The 22,836-nt window shown below is 42.5% G+C and overlaps 1 protein-coding gene across 2 annotated transcripts in view; it reads left to right on the top strand.

The window, feature by feature from the left end:
* LOC132819764 (neurexin-1-like) overlaps positions 1–22,836 on the top strand; it is a 957,576-nt gene that overhangs the window by 350,489 nt on the left and 584,251 nt on the right. For both annotated transcript variants that reach the window (XM_060831497.1, XM_060831498.1), the window contains exon 3: positions 10,434–10,463. In XM_060831497.1, the coding sequence (XP_060687480.1) occupies positions 10,434–10,463 (30 nt within the window). The remainder of the gene's footprint in view (positions 1–10,433; positions 10,464–22,836) is intronic.

Genomic DNA, 22,836 nt, shown 5'->3' with positions numbered 1-22,836 from the left:
GAAACAGGCCCTTCGGCCCAACAAGTCCACACCGACCCGCCAAAGCGAAACCCACCCATACCCCTACATTTACCCCTACCTAACACTGCGGGCAATTTAGCATGGCCAATTCACCTGACCCGCACATCTTTGGACTGTGGGAGGAAACCGGAGCACCCGAAGGAAACCCACGCAGACACGGGGAGAACGTGCAAACTCCACACAGTCAGTCGCCTGAGATGCTGCCTGGCCTGCTGTGCTTTGACCAGCAACACATTTTCAGCTGTGATCTCCAGCATCTGCAGACCTCATTTTTTACTCGGGAATCCATATATCTTGCAGATCAAAGGATTGGTTTAAATTTATTTCTGGGACATTCCAGATGTACCACATTGCCATAGGTGCAGATTGCAGGAAGATGTATTTTGGTTTTGAGTTTTGCTGTGCTTTCTCACAGTCACAGACAATTGGAGCCTAGAGCAGCCTTGAGAATCAGAGAGAGAAGTTGCCATGAGCTGTTGAACAAAATGAAAAAGCAATCAGAAGTCAGAGTTTTTTGGAGTTGCAATACAGTGGGGCCTATGCTTGAGCTAGGATGTTCACAATTGTGAATTATGTAAAGGAAGTTGGAAGATTGATTAGCAGGATGGCGGTCAAAGGATTCTGACACTTTGGGAATCATGGGAAGAAAGTCAAAGCAGATTCCTAAAAGCTGTGCAACACTTTGGTTTGAATGCAGGACAGGTGAAGGAACTCTCAGCATCCTGTGCCATGTAGTTGAACTCTGGATGAGTATTATGTCCTGCTGCAGTTTCAGACTGAAAGAAAATGTGTCTATTAAGCATTAATTTGGTATTACTGGCTTTACTTCTTTTAATGATGGCCTTTGTTGCAATCAGGGCAATGGTCTCACATTTGTTTCCCAATGAAATCAGGCTTATTAAAGACAAAATCCTTTCCCTCGCTTGCATCTGGGAACCTTTCTGATCAGGAGAAAAGGCAGGCAGAATTTTATAGGGGCCCAAGTGATGTTTGCTGTGGTAGGATTTGTGGCAGAATCACATGAGAGATCTGGTAATGCCTATCTTGACTTTGGAAACAACTCACTATCATTTCTGTGTTTGCTGACGGGCGAAGCAAGTTTCTCACAGACTGGGCGGTGGTGAGCAGCCAAATAAGGAGACTTACAACTTGTTAAACACCTCATTTCTGATACAACTCACCTCATTAATATTCAGTTTGCTATCTTATCAAATACCCCAAATAAGCTCGATATTGCAAATCCTCAACACGGATGCCAAAGCAGATATCTGATAGCTTCAGCTCAATGGTTGGTCCAAAGGACCTCCCAGTTGGATAGAGGATACATCTCAAAGCACACCCCATAGGCAACAGCCACATCTACTCCATACCCACAGACACTGACATCTGACTGGACCAGCCTGTAAGAATACTCATGGGTTATATCTGATCCACTTGTAGGAAGCTTCCGCACTTTAATGCTGCACCTCATACTGCATAAGTAACTATCACTATAATGCTGCAGCAAGTGCACTGTGCTCTCAGGGACATATATCCATCTCATCTACCTATAGACTCACTGCATCCCTGCCTTTCATGACCTTGCTGTACTGTTTTGCATCCTCAGCCAGTGATACCAAGCTCACCATACTGCCACCTTGCTTGTTTGCAGATATAAAGCCTGGTTGTTAGCACTCCTCTGCAAAGTCAAAGGAGACAACTTTCAGCCAGGGCACGCTGGCACACTAACTGAAGGATGGCCTCCGTCACCAGTCAGGATTCCTGGGCTCAGTCAGTCAGCCACTTGGAGCAGTTAGTCATATGCTGTCTCTATTAAAGGGGGGAGGAGACTAACATCAGTCAGCTCATCACCATCATGAATCTTTCTGCTCTATTGTGGGCTGCTTTCTTCCTGCAATGAGAGAGAGGCAGGTCTTTAGGGGGACCGAAGTGGGTGATACAGCTGTTAGTTTTGATGCAGGGGGTGCAGTGCCCAAGCGAGTGAGTATGCAGCTCAGAGGGCATACAGGGGAATGATTTCAAAGTTATGATTGGTGAGAGTGAGTAAGAGAAATTCTTGCAAGCAACAGTAAGAGTGGTAGAACATGAGGTTAGTAGGAGGTGGGGGCAGTAATAGAGAGAGATTGAGTGCGATGTACTGGAGACAACTGAATGGCATTTACATGAACAGATCAGAGAAGGATACTGACCTTCTTCCTACATTACTGTGCAACCTTCCAGATGGCTGAGACTACACTGACCTGGGTGGCAACCTTAGACTAGGCTGGCATGATCTTGCACAGTGACTTCTTCTGCTGGTCCTGAGGGGACAATACACCCTGTCTGTCCACCAGCCCAATCAGCAGCAGCTCAAGGCCCCTGTCTGCAAAGGGGCAGCAGCTTACCCTTATCTTCCATGTCTGAGGCAAATGTCAGGGAAAGCTTTCTATGTAGTAGCAGTGCCTCTTATAGATGGTAAGCTCTTCTAAAACCATGTGTTAGTGATACAGGGCGTGTATTTTGAACGTGTTGCAGGCTGTGCCAATCAAGCAGGTTGTTTTGTCCTGGAGGGTGTTGAGGTTTTTTTCAGTTGTGCAGCAGTTATCCAGGCAATGGTGAATAATCCATCACCATCCTGTCCTGCACCTTACCGATAGTGGAGAGACATTAGGGAGTCAGGAGCTGAGATATTCCCCAAAAGATTCCCAGTCTCTAATCTGCTCTTGTAGCCTTCGTGTTTATTCCAGTTCATATTCTTGTTCATAGTAATGCCTAGTAAGTTGCAAATGGCAGATCCAATGATGGTGTAATGCCAAGGAGTTAGGGTTAGGAGCATTGGTTGCATTCCTCTTGTTGGAAATGGTTGCTACCTGGGACTTGTGTGAAAGTTGCTTGCGATCTATCAGCCAAATCCTGAATATGATCCGAGTTTTGGAGTGTTTGTTCTGAGATTGCTTCGGTACCTGAGGAGATGCAGATTGTGCTTTGCATCATGCAGTCATAAATGAGCATCCTCCCTTCAGACCTTATGATGGATGAAATGTCATTGTTGAAACTGCTGAGATGGTGAATTGCCAGTTATCAATTGGCCAACGTGGCCAGCAGCTCTCAAAGCCGAGACATGGGGTGTGATGTTCATCTGAAGCCGCTAGACTGTCACTAAATGGCTGTGAAAGAGCCATTCATATAGAGATGACCTTGCCAACCACTTTTCATCACCAAACATGAACCACTCCTCCAGCATAACATTCCATTTTCTGAGGTGAGAGTGCTACCGACTGAATTACAGCTGAAAAATCCATATTCATTTAGTCTACGCAGAAATAGAGGTGAAATGTATTTGCTTCTGGTGTATTTAGCATTGTAACATATAATCTTAATGTGAATATTTTCCAACAAAGTTTACCATTGTATGGAAAAGTATTTTTTTCTTTTCAATAGGTGATGTGCTATCAGAATAGGAAACATACATCAACTTCCTTGAAATTTGTATTTCTGATGGGGCTTAATTAAAGCTCTCAGGGACTCTTGTTCATTCCTCTGGATCCTGCTCTCAGGTTTAAATGAGAGCCAGAAGCCCACAATGTGTGGCAACTATTCCCTTTTGATTTAATTGGCTGAGGTAGAATCATCATGATGAAGGACCAGCATGCCTACGAATTTAATATGACTTGACTCATTCTCTCCATCTTATCTGTTGATGCTGGAGTCTGATTCCTTGTGCACAAATGGTATATTCAGCGCTCTGAAGAATGACAGTTTTCACATGATGATTTGCAAACAATGTTTCACACTGATCATTGATCTTTCGTGCTGTTCGCTACAAATGGCTAGATGTCAGAAAGTTGCTTGTTTCCCCCCAATGCAACCACCACATTTCACAAGTACTTTATTTCCCAGCTTTACAATCTCATTTTAAATGTTATGTCTTCATTCAATTCTATTCTCAATTGCATTTGCATATATGTTGATAGGCTCTGTGTCATGGTTGATGAAAACAAGCACATAGGATATGCAAAGCTGAGTGTAGCTAAACATATTTCCAACATCTTGAGAGGATCATGAAGATTTGATGTTGTTGCTTGATGTGGCAAACACTGATTGATTTTCTGCTCTACCATACTGTCGATTCATTGGAACCATATCTTGTCTCTGAAGAGCTATTTGGCTTTTGACAGTCCCCCGAGACCATCATGTGCTGTATCGACAACTCTCCTTCAATGAATGTGGAATGACAATACAACTGTTGTATAACATGAGATGTCCCATGAGATGTGTTTATAGAAGTAAGCTCATGTTAAACGACTTACAGCACATGCACTGTTTAATTTGTAGACACTGTCTTGATCACATCTTTCTAGTTTCAAGATTCCATAACCTTAATACCTCATAGAAACATAGAAATTGGAATAGGAGTAGGCCATTTGGCTTGTTGAGTCTGCTCTGCTATTTCACATGATCAATGCTGATTATCTCACTCAGTATCCTTTTCCCACTTTCTCCCTATAGTCTTTGATCCCATTAAACTATATCGAAGTCTTTCTTGAAAGCATTCTATGTGTTGACATCCATCACTTTCTTTGGAAGAGAATTCTTCTGCCTTGTGGACTCCATCATCAAATTGTGTAAGAACCAATTGTGTCACAAAATTAGGAAGAAAGTGTCTATTGTACATGTGAGTCTGAGCAGATTCCAAATTGCCTGCATACATTGATAAGGTGTTATACCTTTGCCACTGAACATATGACTCACTTGCAACATACTGCTTTAATTGAACAAGCAGTTAACTGTCTTCAAGGTGAAATGACATGCTCTAAAAAATTGTAGGCGTGCATATCAACATGACTTATGTTCACTTTCAGTATGACTGAAGATGAAAATGTCAATGTTCAGTGTGTCTTCAAGTTCTTGAGTTGCACACTGAAACATGTGCTGAATACCTCAGCTGCTGAATTAACATCAAAATCGAGTCTCTTGAATCAAAAAATGTCCAGTGTCAATGTGAGGGATACTGTGTAAAATATCTTGATTTTTGTTTTGGAAGCTCAATTTGATGTTAGCCCGCATTAAAGTCAAGTTTAGCAAAGTATTCACACCATCCACACTCTCTGCAATGTCTGGTTGTCCGTATCTTGTGTCCATCTCATTTCAATGCTTGATTTCATGACCACATATCAACACAGATTCTAATCTGGTTCTTTTATATATCTTGAAGACTTGTATGGCTGACACCCAAAGAGTAGGCTTATCCCCAACTTCCTCAGTAATGTCAAGGTCAAAAAAAAACTGAAGTTCCTTTTCTGCTTCCTGAATTGCAATAATATTCATCTCTGCAATAGGAACTGAAGGGATCTACAGCATGTAACACCTTTCAGTGTGCTTACTGTAGAAAAGCACTCATCTTTCAGTTCAAAAATAAGTGATTTCTTGATAAATGTACGGAGAACATACAATTGAGCTCATGTTGTTATGTGGAAGCACATACATGACATATATATGACATAGACTATAGCATCCCTTCCACTGGATTGCTGAAAAAAACTTTGCACAGTGGTTAGCACTGCTGCCTCACAGCACCTGAGACCCGGGTTCAATTCCTGACTCAGACGACAGACTGTGTGGAGTTTGCACGTTCTCCCCGTGTCTGCGTGGGTTTCCTCCGGGTGCTCCGGTTTCCTCCCATAGTCCAAAGATGTGCAAGTCAGGTAAATTGGCCATGCTAAATTGCCCGTAGTGTTAGGTAAGGGGTAAATGTAGGGGTATGGGTGGGTTGCGCTTCGGCGGGTCGGTGTGGACTTGTTGGGCCGAAGGGCCTGTTTCCACACTGTAAGTCTAATCTAATTTTTGTTCTGCACTCATCAGGACAATTTGCAAGAGATACGAAAGTAAAGGAAAAATAGGACTTATACCAGACACAAGGGAAGTATCTGATGAATAATTTTTCAAAGGAGAATACACTCACTAATGATGATTGACAGTTAATTTCCAAGCTTTGTTTCATTTTTTTAATGGCATACTTGACCAATTACGCGAAATCTCCCCTGTTTATGACTCTGATTGGTCAAGGCACAGCCTCGAGAAATAAAACAGAGACAGGCTGTCAACTATTTTGTTGAGTTGATACATAGACTCACAACAGTGCAGAGAGAGGCCATTCAACCCATTGAGTCTGCACTGACCCACCCACACATAGCCCCCGGACCTATCCCTACGTCCCCACATTTCCCACGGCTAATCCATCTAGCCAGCACATCCCTGGACACTATGGGGCAATTTAGCATTGCCAATCCACCTAACATGCACATCTTTGCACTTGGGAGAAAACCAGAGCAACCAGAGGAAACCCATGCAGACATGAGGAGATCATGCAAACTCAACTCAGACAGTCGCCTAAGGCTGGAATCGAGCCCGAGTCCCTAGTGCTGTGATGCCACAGTACCAACCATTGAGCTACTATGCTGCCTGTTCTTTTTGTGTTCTTTCTATCTGCAAAGAACAGGGCCCTGTCTATTTGTGTATGTTGCTCCCAGTGCACACAAGTGTGCAATACTGCAAACCTGACTGACAATCCTAGATTGTTGACAAATTCTTTGCACCCTCTCTGTATTATGCAGCCCATATTGTCCAATTGTGGAATTAGATCATATCACATGGGCAGTGATTGCATGCAGGAGAAAGTGAGGACTGCAGATCAGAGTCAGGAGTGTGGTGCTGGAAAAGCACAGCAGGTCAGGCAGCATCCGAAGAGCAGGAGAATCAATGTTTCAGGCAAAAGCCCTTCATCAGAAATGAGGCCTCATTCCTGATGAAGGGCTTTTGCTTGAACTGTTGATGCCCCTCCTCCTTGGATACTGCCTGATCTGCTGTGCTTCTCTAGCACCACAGTCGTGACTGCATACAACCCATGTCTTCAGATCTTGGCATTCAACACATACCAGCCTCAGTGCATTCTCCTAGCACATCTCCAAATCATTGATAGGGTGGTTCTCCACTTCAATGCTGCACAGTAGAGCATGTCAGCACCTCTCATTGTAGTGCTATTGCAAAGGTATTTTGCAACTGGGATGCGGAACCATTTTATGTAATGGATCACAGTGCATCTCCCTGCCTTATTTTGCCCTTTTGTACTTTGCCTCCTCAGCCAGACCTTAAAGGCTAACAGTATTGCTGCCCTGCCTTGTTTTTTGGTGCAGACACAAAGCCAGCTTGTCATGGTTGGTACCAATGGTCAATCAAGGGCCTGGAACATGTTGCTAAATGGCACCATGTGATATCAAGCTCTCCCCTGCTCATGTGCCAGTCATGTATGCACCAATACTTCAATCAAACAGCCATATCACAGAGAAGAAGGGAAGTAGTCCTCAGTCAAGGGACACACTCATCCATCAAGGGGTCCCAGCACAGGAAGTCAAAAGCAGATTCCAATATTGGTCAAGAGGTGCGGACATGATCAGACGACAGCTTGGGGCAGCCACAGCTGGAATGTATGTGCCTCTACAGTCTGGCTCCACAGGCGCAGTGTGTTCACTCCTGGAGTAAAGATGGATGGGGAGCTGTATGGAAGTCAGTCCAGAGTCTGATTGCTCATCATTCAGGGCTATCCATTTGTTAAAAAAAAATCAGGAGTGGGGATTGTTTATTAGGGTGCACCATGGTGGGAAGGAAGCTGTGAAACTCAATTGTGTGGTTTGGAGGCAGTTTGCTGGGATACAGAGAAGATTTAAGATTCCCGTACAGTAAAGGTGATACACATGAGGCTGCTGGACCTGACTGTCTGAGGCAGCCAGCAACTATCCGTGGAGGCAGTTGACTCTCGAGTCTGAAGCTGTTCAGTTTCCAATGGGTATCAGAAAGTTACTTAAAGGTTGCCCTAACATACCTGCCAGCTTCTCTTGTGCACATCAGCTGAGTGACAAACTGCTGACATTGTAGTGTCCTCTCTTGTCTAGGGCTGAGCAGATGCCTTCTCTCTGGCATTGCTCTGCATGTCATCAATCTGGATATTTATTCCTTAGCCAGCTGCAGAGATGTTGTGGTGAAGTGATGTCGGTCTGTTTATTATGATTTGTAAACCTTGCACTGCACAGAGGGAGGGATCTTGCCTCAGGAACGTAATATGAATGTTGCAGCTCATCTCATGAGGAGAATGTGCAGGATGGGGATAGCAGATGGGATAGGATGATGACACCCTTGTATTAAAAGTAAGGGCCTGGGATTCAAACAATTTTCTTTTTGGACAGCTACTTAATTTATGGAATCTATTTTTCAGTATTCAGCATTTACGTGTCTTCATTTTCACTAAGATGTTTATTAGAATATGCAAACAAATGGGAACATTTCCCTTCAATTTTTGTCTTCATATAAGAAGTATTTAGACTTTTATAAAGAAAGAGAGGAATCCATCAATATCTTAATAATTATTGAGCCTCCATTAAATTAATATCCCAACATACAAGGAAAGCATTAATCTATTCAATGCCATAGTATTTAATTTACCATGAGACAATGGACAAAACATGGCAATAAACACTTTTTTTTCAGAAGAGCTGCTGTACAGATATACACACACAAAGTCCTAAATGGCCTTTTTACAAACTGGTGAACTCGCAGCTGCTGATTGAAATCTCATCTGGGCAGAACTGAATAAATTTAATCAGCAATTGTTAGCAGAGTCAGATGTCATTGAGATGTACAGCATGAAAACGGACCCTTCGGTCCAACTTGTCCATGCTGACCAAATATCCCAACCCAATCTTGTCCCACTTGCCAGCACCCAGCCCATATCCCTCCAAACCCTTCCTAATCATATACCCAACCAGATGCCTTTTAAGTTTTGCAATCATACTAGCCTATAGAGTTGTGACATACTGAGAATCTTCTATACAAGAGAAACCTCTCTGTCACTGTAATACTAAAGTGCTCGTCTCCCCAGATATGGAAGCCAGCCACTTCTGCTCTCTTGCAAGGCACAGCCTTACCACCCCAGTAGAGCTGAAGGAGAATCCAGATGCCTCTTCCCCTTCTGATTTTCCTTTGTTGAGTTCAGAGGCAAGGCCAAGGTATGAAAGTATGTCTGCACCTCCCACAAGCGTTGAATGATCTGCTGGATCAGGGTTTCAATGTGGGTTGACAACATCTTTATAGAAGAAGCCATAAATTTATGCCTGAAATGTGAACCCACTCATGGCCTGGATAAATTCTGCATACAGCAGTGTATAGCCTCTGGAAACTCTACCAAATTGCTTGCTGTAACTTCAGTGTGTAGCTCCAAATGGCATGGGGCTCAGCAGGGGTTCTGTCTCCCACACACCTCCAAATGTCAATGATCTTTGTTGTCACAGCCTCTTTTAGTTACTTGGGAATACCTGTGGACACATACTTTTTATTATGTTTCTTTTTGATAAAATTGGTTCAAGTTATAAGATATGTTCCATGTTATTAATTATGGTAGAAACTATAAAGTAGCCTCACATATTAAAGTAATAGTGGCTGAAGTTGGAAACTGGCAATGATTATATCTATGTTGTCACATTTTATGTCAAAATAAAAATGTTTGACATGGAAATTGTATGAAATCAATTCTGGAAACAGTGGTTGGTAATTTGACACAAATGAGAACATTGCATGCATTTAGTTTCTGCTTTATACACACAGGCAAATTATTTGCAAGAAAATCTGAAGCTGCATTGTGCCAAAATGAAATATTTACTGAATTGAATGTTAAATAAAAAGAAATGTTAACACTATGAATATTAAGTACTCATCCAATAAAAGCATAGAGGATTGCAGTGCAGAAGGAAGATACATGGCCCATTATGTCTGTACTGAGTGTGAATATGCCCAAAATAGCTACTACTGCTCTGACCTCTCATCATAACCCCATGATTTCTCTGATTCCAATATTTGATCATATTTCCCCCTGAAAATACATAATTATGCCTTTCTCAGCTCTGCCTGTAATTAAGAAATTTCTTCCAAATTCTTACCACATTCTTGCTGGCAATCTGATGTTGAAGATCACTTATCTCCAATACCTCACTAAGGAATAGACTAAAAAGACACTTCAGGGAGGAGAATGTAAGGACTGCAGATGCTGGAGATCAGAAACGAAATTCCTGATGAAGGGCTGATGCTCAAAACCTCAATTCTCCTGCTCCCCGGATGCTGTCTGATCTGCAGTGTTTTTCCAGCACCACACTCTCGACTATAAAAACTCTTCAGAACTTTAGAAACCTCTATCAGACCATAGAGGGAAAATACATCATCTCCAGGGTTAAGTACTTAAAATTCATAATACTTTTCCAATTGAAATCTTTTGTGTTCTTTCAATTCCTTTATCTTTTAAAGTACATGTTTATTTTGAGTATGAAATTGTAATAAAACATTGAACATATGGCAAGGATTAACTAGTTAAGATTTTCTTCATTTCTAAGGAGTTATCTCTAGCAACATCTACAGGACTGGTAAGTTCCTTGTTTCAGAACCACTTCCTATCTTTGGAATTTCTTAAACATTACAGTTTTGTTTCTTTGATCAGTAAGTTGCTTTTTTATGAATTTGCTTCTTAAATTAAGGCTCCAAATAGTTGTATAATTTTGTTGCACATTGGGGTTGAAAGGAGCCATTTATTTAAAGCTTCATCTTTCATACTGTCAAAATATTCATATGGGAGGGAGGATGGGTTTCAAAAGAACTTCAGTTTGGGAGAAAGTAAATGAAGTGTTTAATTTTGAAATGATCCTGAGAGAACGATTTGAGTCATTTTTCAAAAAAATGTTTAAGTGATATAATGAGTTAATGTTTTGTTAATTTTAACAAATGTATGAAATGTGACAATCTGACTTTTAGACCAGCTTTGATGCATGCCTGTTGCTGGTTATATGGAATGTACTCTTATATGTGCGATTTTGTGAACTGATCATTGCAGCATAATTATACTGTGCTGTTGTGAGTAGTGAGGAAGAGTACAACAGAGTCAATACCATTAATTTCAAAATGCTATAACATGGAGAATGATTCATGATCATCTTGTATTGTACAACAGTAAAATGTTAAGCTTGCAGAAAAATAATTAGGGGATTCTAAATAAGGGATTTTTTATTAACCGATAGAAGCTGCTCTATTATATAGAAGCAACATTTAGATCCAGTTCTCTAAATCTGCTTCTAATCAGAAAAGAATTAAATATTTTCTGAGTTATTCCGTTTGTAACAAAAATGGAATTAAAGATGTTTAATCAAGAGACAGACCTCAATAAAACAATCCAAGATGGGGGGTGGGAAAAGATTGTGAAAGATTGTGGTTGGAAGTGAAGCTCCTTTTTTTTTGAGATATTTTAGGTGTTGGACGTGATTTCCTCGAATTCCAGAAGCAGTAATTATTGTTTTATTTGCTGTTGCATTGTTTTGGAATTTTGGGGGAAGAAAATCTCAACAACAGCACTTTTAAAAGGAAGAAGTCAAACAAAAGTCAGTGACCACATTGTCAGTGAGGGAGAGAGAGAAAGAAACCTATGCTGCTGACTGACACAGCAGTGAATCTGTACAGTTATTGCCTTTGCTGTTTGAGTTCATGTATATCTGGCCATTGGAATGCCTGTAGGAAAAACTAATGAACAGTGAAATTCACAGCTAACCTTGGAGGAACCTGTGTGGGAGAGCTTGCAGCACAGGAACAGATAAGTGCATAGTTTTTATGTATAACCTTGCTGGAAGTCTACAGTAGTGAGTAGAGTGGGTTCTTTCTTGATTATATGTTTTATTAAGATATGTTTCTTGATTAAATTTTTAAAATATAAACCATAAGTATTAAGTTAGCCTGGAGCACTGTTTTGTTTTACAACAATAAGAAGGTGCTATTTTCTGGATCTGTAGATTGTGAAGGAGCAAAGACGGCCTTTCGTAGAGTGATGTGCTCTTCCTGTGGATGTGGGAGTTTTCCAGGGCTGATTTAGTGTCGAATAGTCCCCATCAGGAACAGAGTTTAATATTGAACTCGCACTTGGGTTTAATAAAATGAAAAATACAATTTTGGGATGCAATATTGGCTATAGAAAAGAGGAGGCTCGAGCATCTTCTGGACATGAGATTCATAAATAATATTAAATATAAGGTTGAAGCCTCACTGGAAAGCTAGAAAATTTGTGAATTTCATGGCAGATAATAAGCATTTTTTTGTATAATATGTATTTTGGACAAATCATTAGGTTAACAATGATGTGGTTATTAATTATACCCTGTGAAAGTATTTATGTTACTCATTCAAGGATGCCAACAGCACCTCAAGCAGAATTTGGGTGTCCCTGCAATTTGATTAGGGAGCAGGTTAGAGGATGGTGCCAAATATTAGGTGAAGAAACACATAAAACAAGGACATGATTGAAGAATAACAATGCAAAAATGAGTGCAAGTTTGACTTGAGGTTCATTTATTCTAGAGGGCAATGAGCAAGTGTATGAGCAGGGAAAAGAGATATTCTCAAGTGTTATCCTCATAATTAGATGTGGGCTGGATGAACACTAAGTAGAAAGGAGTAAGTATTATCCTTTATTAATTGATGGGATGTGAGTGATTAGATTAGATTACATTACATTACAGTGTGGAAACAGGCCCTTTGGCCCAACAAGTCCACACCGACCCGCCGAAGCGTAACCCACCCATACCCCACCCCTACATTTACCCCTCACCAAACGGGCAATTTAGCCAGGCCAATTCCCCTGACCTGCACATCTTTGGACTGTGTGAGGAAACCGGAGCACCTGGAGGAAACCCACGCAGACATGGGGAGAACGTGCAAACTCCACACAGTGTGTCGCCTGAGGTGGGAATTGAACCCGGGTTTCTGGCGCTGTGAGGCAGCAGTGCTAACCACTGTGCTACCATGCCGCCCACTCTTAGTGTTGCTGGCTAAGCCATCATTTATTGCCCAGAGGGCAGTTAAGAGCCACTCACATTATTGTGGGTCTAGAGTCACATGTAGGCCAGAAGAGATAAAGACCACAGTTTCCTGCCCTTGAGGACTTTTGTAAACTAAATGGAATTTTCCCACTCATCTGCTTCAGTTTCATGCTTACTATTAGACTCTTAATTTCTGATTTTTATTGAATTCAAATTCCTTTTTCTGCCATAACAGGATTCAAATCTAGGTCCCCAGAGCATTACCTGGGTAGGTGGACAAGCAATACTGCCACTAGGTCATCACCTCCACACATGTGGTTACTTTATGTTATCTATGCCAAAAATTCTACTTTATAAATAATCTGGTGATATACTCTGTGTCCTTCACGAAGAGTCGTGGGACAAATATCCAGTATTTTCTTTCTTTTCAAAATAATCAAAATACCTGATGTGGCTTGGTCTGCAGTAATGGCTGAGTTGAATGGGACATTATGTCCCTGGTTTGCATCAGGTATTTTGAGAAGAAAATCTAGAAATTCTGGAAATTTCTATTCTTGCATCCTCTTCAGGTGACACAGATCAATTTCAATTCTCACTTTCAAGTGAATGAGTTTGAAATGGACTTGCAATCCCAGAATTCAAACTTGGTGGGTTTCCATGGGATTGAGTTCCGCCAATGACATTTTCTGGAAGACTACATTACTTTCATTTGTGGGAAAGTTCTGGCAGATTCTGTTCATTTCCAAATCATTAAAAAAAAGGGAAAGTGATAGCATAGTGTGAATGTCACTAACCTGGTAATCCAGAAACCCAAGTTAATATTCTAGACTCTTGAGTTTGAATTCCACTATGACAGATGGTGAAATTTGAATAGAAAATTGGAATGAACAGCCTAATGGTGACCAGGTAGCCACTGTCAATTGTCATGAATGCTCATTTGGTTTACTAATGTTATTTAGGGAAGGATATCAGCCATACCTATTTGGAAATCTGCCATCTGTGACTCCGGACCCATAACAATTTTAACTCTTAACAGCCTTCTTGGCAAATGGGAGTGGACAATAAATGCTGGTCTACTGAACAACATCTATATCCAGTGAATCAATCAATAAAAATACCAGATATTTCTGTTGCAACAGGGTCACACCTTGTTATAAATGTCATAGGAACAATCTCACATGAGATGCCCAAAATACCGAGGGAAGTAGAACAATTTGCACTGGTAATGGAAAGTAGAATTGTGTTTTTTACAGATTAAATCTAGGGGCAGAATCTTGTGCTGCTACCAGCACCAGGAAATGAGGCAAACATGCACGCTTAATTGTTTCGGAGGCGAAATGTCAGCTTTCCAACAATGGGCTGAAACATAGGCATGAATATAACTGTGCATTGAATTTGGATTAAGCTTTCTAACAGTATGCAACAGAAACATATTTGTAATACACAAGAATGTCATGCCTAAATGGTGGCCTAGCCAATGAAGCCCACATCCAATGAATGAAGTTTTAAAAATACTGATTAAAACCGTTTCACCAGATTAAATACCAGCTTTGCAGTACACATGAGCTATGTGCTTTTAGATGGATGAGTGACCAATGTTGATTTACAGCAGGAGAGATCAAAACTGAAATTCCTTTCTTCCATGGAGAGCTTGATTGGACCATGGGAGAGAAGGCATTGATACATTATCGGATGTGCAAGGGGATCGACACATAGCTCACTAAGACAGAAAAGGAAGCAGTGGGAAGCAGAACCACTCACTGTAAGCTTGGAACAGAACCTGAAAGATGGCATTGCTAAACTCCATGGCCACTTGCCTGTTTATTGATATATGTCCAGATTAGTAAGTGGTAGCAGGGGTTTTATGTAACTGGGGGAGGGGAAGGTATATTCCATTGGGAAAAATGTGCTAATAGTTGCAGCAAGGAGACCACTTGCATTGCCAGATTGATGCAGCTCGATTTCAGGGAAGGAATACCTTCCTGGCTGACCTTTTAAGTATGGCACCTAGATCTTTGACCTTTTGAGGTAATGGTGAGGTGCTCTGCATGATCCTGTTATAGACTATAAATATCAAATTGTATGGGGTGGCCATTCTGCCGATGAGTAGAAATGTGGTTTCAATCCCTCCATGAAGATATCTGATGATGTAACAAGATTCCAGCCTAAGGCATATTGTGGAGACCTAATTGAGAGATCCTTGCCCGTTGCCTGAACGTACCAACCCTAGATATCATTGCTTATTGTCATTATCTCTGAATGACTGTTACTTTAGCAGGAGGACTGAAGAAAATATATAAAGAGCTGAAAATGCATATTTCTTCGTTTCTCTTGCCTGTGGAAATTTGAACTACAAATACTTAACTTGAGCACTGGCTCTAAAACGTTGATATACTTGTTTCCCCTAACATGTAAAAACATGAAAATGCAACAACTACCAAATGAACTAAACAATGTGTTCATCAAGCACCTCAGTATTTTAATTTATTTCTGAGCAACAAATAATTAGCAGCATACAGTGGGAATGAAAAACAAAAAATCCAGTTTATTTTGAGAATGTGAGTGATTTAAGTGCATGTCTCCTTTTAAATTTCTTTCTTGTCCATGTATGCCCATCACCTCAAAAGATGCCAGACTGCACAGGGACTGTTGGGTGACTTTCAAAGGAATTTGAATTAGACCTTTTGACGCTGTTGGGAAACCATTTCAGTGTTAAAAATCCCAACAATCCCAATATGGATTATACGGTTATTAGGGAGATGCCAGAGTACAAATAGAGAAAATTTGACTTAAATGTGCAGAAAGAGTCACTTCTTCAATGTACATCTGTCACACAGTGTGACAGCACAGCAGAGCCGAGATGATTGCAGCCAGCAAAAAGAGCACGTCATTTGGTCTCTGAAGAAGACGCATATATTAAGAACAAAAAGAAAAGACATGGAGGTTATCGTAAAGTAACAGCACAAAACACAGATGGATGTGGCATGAAACAAATGCTCTGCTGACATAGAAAAATTGAGCAAGACTGAAACAGAAGAAAGCGAATAAATTAATGCAAATGATGTAACACATTTCATTCTAGAAAAGAGAATATGCTGCAGTTGGAAAGGTTCATAGGCCAAGTGACAGCATTCAGCTATGATGACCTGCAGTCAGCAGCAAACAACCAACTCTCCATTCATAATATTTTCATTTTCACACAGCTCGAGTTCTCTTTAATGGAGGCATTAGGAGTCTTATCCACCAGCAAGAGAGCTAGTAAGAGACTTCCATTGCCCCCTTTAGGCTAAGAACCATCTAATGAAGTGTGACATTGTGTACTACCCTGCCAGAAATGGTCAGTTCATCATTGCTCAGTAGCTGGGGAGAGGTATCTGTTGTTGACAAATGAGTCCACTCAAGGGTGAGGACTGCAGAGACCCATGCTACAGGTGAGCTCTGGAGAGATGGGATGGTCATGATGGGGAGAGCAATGTTGGCTGCAAGGGTTGGAAGTGACACTCAATGGATTCAACTACACCCTACCCCCAATCCTCCCCAGCCACCGCCTCCCTGTCCAATGCTGGACTCCTCAATTAGGCATTCAATGTTTTTGAACAAGGCACCCTCTCGGGTAGTGCGCAAAATCTCCAAAGGGCTTATCTTTTAAGTCATCCCATATGGTGAACTCTTTGCCAACTAGTGGTTGACAATGTAGAATCCAAGAACCCTTCCACTCCAAACTTAAATGTAATGGATTCAAAAAGGTTGATTAAATGTCTTCCTGTCAACAAACTCACCTGAGGGGAAGACATTAAATTTTATTCATTTTGTCAACTTTTCCGTGTGACATAAGCTACTTTTGAGTCAGAATGGTGCCATGTCCTTTCTGGGCACTGGAGTGTTAATGAACAGGGCAAACGATAATGACTTCTTAATTGGATTGAGGTAAGCTGGACTGAATTTGACAAGTTTAATTTTTAAATGCATAGTAGTTTTATTTGCATGTTCATACCCAGCGACAAGAACCTTCTAGTTACACTTTCCAGCATTTGAGTGAAGTTGCTGCTGCCTGTTCATGATGGTAAGTGGATACAGAGAGGCAAGAGCTTAGTCCATTGTATGCACAAATTCATGGACAGTGACCCTCGCTGTGCTTGTAATGTGAATGCTGAAGTAAATGGCATTAAAGAGAGAGGACCAGATTGAACTTAAAGTGAGGGTTGAAAGAACTGGTGGTAATTTCTTCCCCATTGTCCTTCCCCCACCGCATAATTTGTCATTACAGCAATATCCAAGCAGCTTTCATGAAATGCAAGCCTCTGCCTATGGATAGTTTTACATTTGCCATTGTTTTTCGCTGATATTGGACTTCTGCTGTGTCCAGCCTCCTATCAGTCGAGGTGCAGCCTCTGCTTGGATCTTATATGGCACTGGTGAGATCCCTGGGAAAATGGTTGATAATTCAATCATTAACAAGGTCATTCAGCACAGACTTGGCCTGTCAAAGAGCATGTTCCTGTGCTGTACTGTTCTTTGTTCTTTGATTCCTGCACTTAAGCCAGCTCTGGGGAAAGCAGGAAGAAAAGAGAACATGCAGTTTACTGGTCAGCTGTATTTTTTAAATTTTCCAAGCCAGTTTGAATCAGACCTTGCCTGTACAAGCTTGGGATTGTTCTCCAAACTGCATCCAAACCAGGGAATGCCAATATTTAATTCAATGTCAAATCATATATATATATAGGAGAAGGCAAGAAAGTTGAATTAAGTGAAAGAATCACACGACACCAGGGTTATAGTCCAACAGGTTTATTTGGAAGTATTAGCTTTCAGAGTGCTGCCCCTTCATCAGGAAGTTGTGGAGCAGGATCAGGGGTGGCATAGTGGCTCAGTGGTTAGCACTGCTACCTCACAGTGCCAGGGATCCAGGTTCAATTCCCACCTGAGGCAACTGTCTGTGTGGAATTTGCACATTCTCCCCGTATCTGTGTGGGTTTCCTTCGGGTGCTCCGGTTTCCTCCCACAGCCCAAAGATGTGGAGGTGAGGTGAATTGGCCGTGCCAAATTGCCCATAGTGTTAGTTGGATTAGTCAGAGGCAAATGTAGTGGAATGGTTCTGAGTGGGTTGCTCTTCGGAGGGTCGGTGTGGACTTGTGGGGCTAAAGGGCCTGTTTCCACACTGTAGGGAATTTAATCTAATCATAACTACCCAATGAAGGAGCAGTGCTCTAAAAACTAGTACTTCCAAATAAATTTGTTGGACTATAACCTGGTGCTGTGTGATTTTTAACTTTGTCCAACACTGGCACCTCCACATCATAAGTGAAAGAAGATATGGAAAGCGAAAGTTCAAACATTGTTTTAACTTCTTTGAATTTTGAGAATAAACAAATAAATGAAATCTGAACAAACCTGTACTCTTTTAGAAGTAAATTTTACAATGCAGAGCTTGTCGGCTATGACTGAACACAATATTTAAAACTCAGTTGTGCCTATACGGTCTGTTCCTAACTTGTTTTAGTGGATAGGCATCTTAAACTAACATCTTCCATGGATACCTCAGCATGATGGATGCAGAGCAAAACCTCTGGATAAGAAACACACAAGGCAAATTCTGATTTCTATCATGTGTTGTGCATTATGATTGTCATAAAATCATGGAATCAGAAATTGATGTCTGGTTTAATGCTAAATAATGGTGAGCGCTGATCATCATGCCATTATTTTCACTACAAACTATTTTGCTTGTAAAGGTAATAAATAAAAGGTACCACAACAATGCACAACTCCATAATTTTAAAGAACTAATTACACATGATGTTGGAAACACCATATGTTTTCAAAAACACTGGATCCCTATTATGGACGTTTGATTCAGCGCAGGTTATAATCAACTAGGCGAACGTGAGGACTGCAGATGCTGGAGATCAGTCAAGATTAGAGTGGTGCTGGAAAAGCACAGCAGGTCAAGCAGCATCCGAGGAGTAGGAAAATTAACTTTTCAGGCAGGAGCCCTTGAAGGGTTTGAAACATTGATTTTCCTGTTCCTTGGATGCTGCCTGACCTGCTGTGCTTTTCCAGCACCACTCTAATCTTGACTCAGCACAGGTTACGACAACTTTAGTGCAGTACTTCATACTGTGAGGCGAAGTGAGTCTTTTTGCTGAATCTTGCCAAACTCGCCACTCACCCCCATAGCATGTGTCATCTCTGGTCTCCACCCCATCTTGTCACATGGTGTTCCCTGAAGAGCTCGCAGCTCAGGACCAGCATTCTTCATATCTCTGCTATTTTCAATGCCTGCTGTTCACTTTCAGGAATGCTGTCATTTGGCAGCTGTCCTGCTCAGTTGTACAAGCAGTGAGGACAAATGGTAGAGAAGAAGAGGATGGTACTGTGTTTCTCAGAGAGGGCCCGAAAGGTCCTGGTGCAGCAATAAGATGTTCTCTTTCCAGTGGACCATCAGAGGATGCCAGATGATACCAGCCTGCACACAAATCACCATCTGGATCAGAGCCATCTCCATGGGATGGAGGACCAGGCTGCTGCGCAGAAAGAAGATCAACAACCTTCTCCATTCTGCCAGGGTAAGCTCCATTATCTACTTTCTACCACCTCACATTCACTCCATCTCTGCTACTGCACCCACCTCCCATCAAGGTCCATGCCCTGATACCCCTTCTATTCTATGCAATACCTACCCACATTCACTCACCTGACTGTCACCGTTCCATACCACAAAACATAGAAGCTGAGAAAAATTGGAATAGGAGTAGGCCATTCAGCCCTTTGAACCTGCTCTGCCTTTCAATAGGGTCATGGCTTATCCTCCAACTCACTATCCTGTTCCAACTTTTGCTCCATACCCTTGTATTCTTTTTACCCCAACACCTTTATCTATCTCCTTCTTGAAAATATTCCATTTTTTTTAGCATCAACTGCTTTCTGTGGCAGGGAATTTCAGAGGCTCTGTCCATAAGACTGTAAGAAATAAGAACAGGAGTCAACCCTTCAAGCCTGCTTTGCCATTCAATAAGATCATGGCTGATCCAACATTCCTTCATCTGTTTTCCTGCATATTCCTCATCACCCTTGATTCCGCTACAAATCAAAAATCTATCTCAGTCTTAAATATAGTCAAGGACGCTGCCCACCACCACCCCCTCCCCCCCCCCCCCCCCCCACCCCGCACCCCCCCCGACACACACACACACACACACACACACACTTCCCATAGCTCTCTGTAGCAAGGAGATCTAAAGACTCACAGCCCTCTGAGAGAAAGAATTCCTCTTCATCTCAATCTTAACTTGATGTCCCTTTACTCTGAGACTATATCCTCTGATCCTAGAGTCTCTCATGAGGGGAAACATTCTGTCAGTATTTACTCTGTCAAAACCCTTAAGAATTCTATCTGTCTCAGTAAGATCACCTCTCATTCTTCTAAATTCCAGTGAGTAGAGTCCTGACCTGTTTAACCTTTGTTCATAAGACAATCCTGTGTGCCCTGTCCACTGCAGTCTCACTCATTTAGAACAACTCAACATGTTGCTGTCACATGCACCAGAACTAATAGCTTTGCCAACCACTTGCACCTTACTCCTTTGCCTTCTTTGTATCATTGCAGGAGAAAACATCCCAGAACTGGGTGGAAGGAAAGACGGGTGGTTAGGAGTTTCTGGACATCAGTGTCCTTGCGTCCTAAGAGAGAGAATTCCTGCCCATTTACGGGGCATTATCTGCATGAAAGTTGGAACTCCCATGTACCAGCAGCTGAGTAAGTATCACTTACCATCCCACTGCAACACTGAAGGTGGCCAGGGTGTCAGTGCACTGCAGGGAACACCACTTCTAATCACTGACCACAACATCTTCTGTCCTGTCTATATTACAGCTGCACCCACCCACCAGGGCACATTGGTAGAGAACCAGGCACAAGGCCAGGAGGACGCGGTGATGACAGTGACCGCTCCTTGGAGGAAGCATTGGCAAGGCTGCGTCTGACACCCTGTACCATCTCCGTCAGCAGGGTGGAGTCAACAGCAACATTTGGTGCAAGACTGGAGGCTGAGCACCTCACAGAGAGGGTCCTGCAGCTAGGGTGAGGGAGAGACGCTGCAGGCTCATGACAGCCAGAGACTAGGTACTTGCTGAGCTCCCAGCAGGAGATAATCCTGCAGCTTGAACAATGGACACCTTCACAGAAATGCTGATGCAGCAGCGGGCAGTTGTATGAACCACACTGGGCCTCATAGCTGAGTTGGAAGCTGGAGCAATGCAACTAACCCTGTGATCACTTGTCTGTCTCTGTGGACAGGTTGCCATCTGCCATGGTGAGACAGGTTGGCATCTTCAGTCACTCCTTTGTACATTCCATCGCCCCGGGCCTTATCCTCTGGCCTGAAGATAGGGTGAGAGGAAAGGCAGGGAGTCTAGGCCCTAGTCCAGGTGCATTTTCCTCACATGGAGACATGGTGATGTTCAGGGGGCACCTAGCTCGTGAAGGAGCCACACCCAGGTCCAATCGGTAGTTTCCACTCAGGAGACTGCCGACATGGCGAAACCCTCCCCCTCCCTCTCCACCCTGCCTGCCCTCGCTCTGATCCTTGGAAGGCCGAGAAGGCTCAATTTGCCAATACACAGCATGCATGTACTTCGACCTGCCTATTCCCAATACACCGTTCCCCCATGCTCACCCCTGACCTACCCGCGTCAGTATCCAGACCTGACTAATCGGTGCTCACACATGTCCCTGATTGCAGCAGACCTCCCTCATACCATAACTGGCCCTTATGGTGTCAAAGCAATGATTGTGACCGGCTCCTTGGAGTCAACAGGCACAGTCCCTCTGTGCAATGAACGACCAACCTGATGCCTGACTGTGGCCAAGGCTTGGGAATGGTATGGGAGGATGCTCCTGACTGACCAGGCAGGATCCCCACACCCCACCCCCAACTGATAGCTGCTCTCAGACAAACCCGCTGCTTGCTGCAGACACAATGTGGTGCAAATTCGGTTGCCATGTGGTACAGGTACTAGCCTGATGTGGCACAGTGACTTATGACAAGGTGACACATCCTCCACTGAGGGTTGCTGCACAACATGGCCACTTACCTGGGTTGTGTGATTATGTCAAGTGCCACTGCAAGGCACGGGGAGGCAAGGTAAAGCAAAGTATGCTGTAATGCACCACAATACATGAGTATTTACCAAGAAAATAAGGGAGCATTTGGGGTGGGCAGTCTTGATCCACATTGTGGACTGGGGTGCCTGTCCCCGTATGGTGACTATAGCCGATGCTGCCGTTCATTCTGGTTACTGGTGTGCCCTGCTCAATTGAACCTGGATTTGCAGAGTGCGCTGCCAATGCAATGGAAAGATGCCAAGATGATGGTGATGGCTTCTTTAAAGTCAGATGCCATTGGCTGTGGCAGAAGGATAGATGCGACTGTTTTTGTGGTTTGACTGTGGGTACTGTGGAAGTCATTCGGAGGAGGTGGCGAGTGAAACCCACCAGATACCCATGTTGTCAGGTTTTCCCAAAGGTCCGCTTGTTTGGCAAGTTCAGTGAGAGAGTAACCAGAATATTAATGTGGTAATTTGGTTCAGCAAGGCAGTTCAGCAATGTTAATCCCCATCAACTGACTGCCAAGAAACTTGCTGCAGTATTTGGGAAAAGCCTGTAAAATGGCACAGGTTGACCTCAACATTGAGATGCTGCTTGCTGGGCTTCTTGCCTGATTTTGCAGTATCTTCCACCATTGCCCCCACATCACTCAGACCCCAATAAGCTTTTAACCATTGAGATTGGTAAAGAAGCTAGAAATATTGATAAGAACAATGTTTACAAAGTGCACAGTGTATCATGTGAACATGATTTGGAGATGCCGGTGTTGTGCAATCACACTGACTAAACAGAAGAGCATGTGATAGTGTAAGAGTAGGTAAATAGAGATATTCA

Source organism: Hemiscyllium ocellatum, chromosome 10, assembly GCF_020745735.1.
Source record: "Hemiscyllium ocellatum isolate sHemOce1 chromosome 10, sHemOce1.pat.X.cur, whole genome shotgun sequence".
NCBI classification, from domain to species: domain Eukaryota; kingdom Metazoa; phylum Chordata; class Chondrichthyes; order Orectolobiformes; family Hemiscylliidae; genus Hemiscyllium; species Hemiscyllium ocellatum.
Note: the sequence above shows the minus strand (reverse complement) of the source record. Positions and strands in the feature narration are given on the sequence as shown.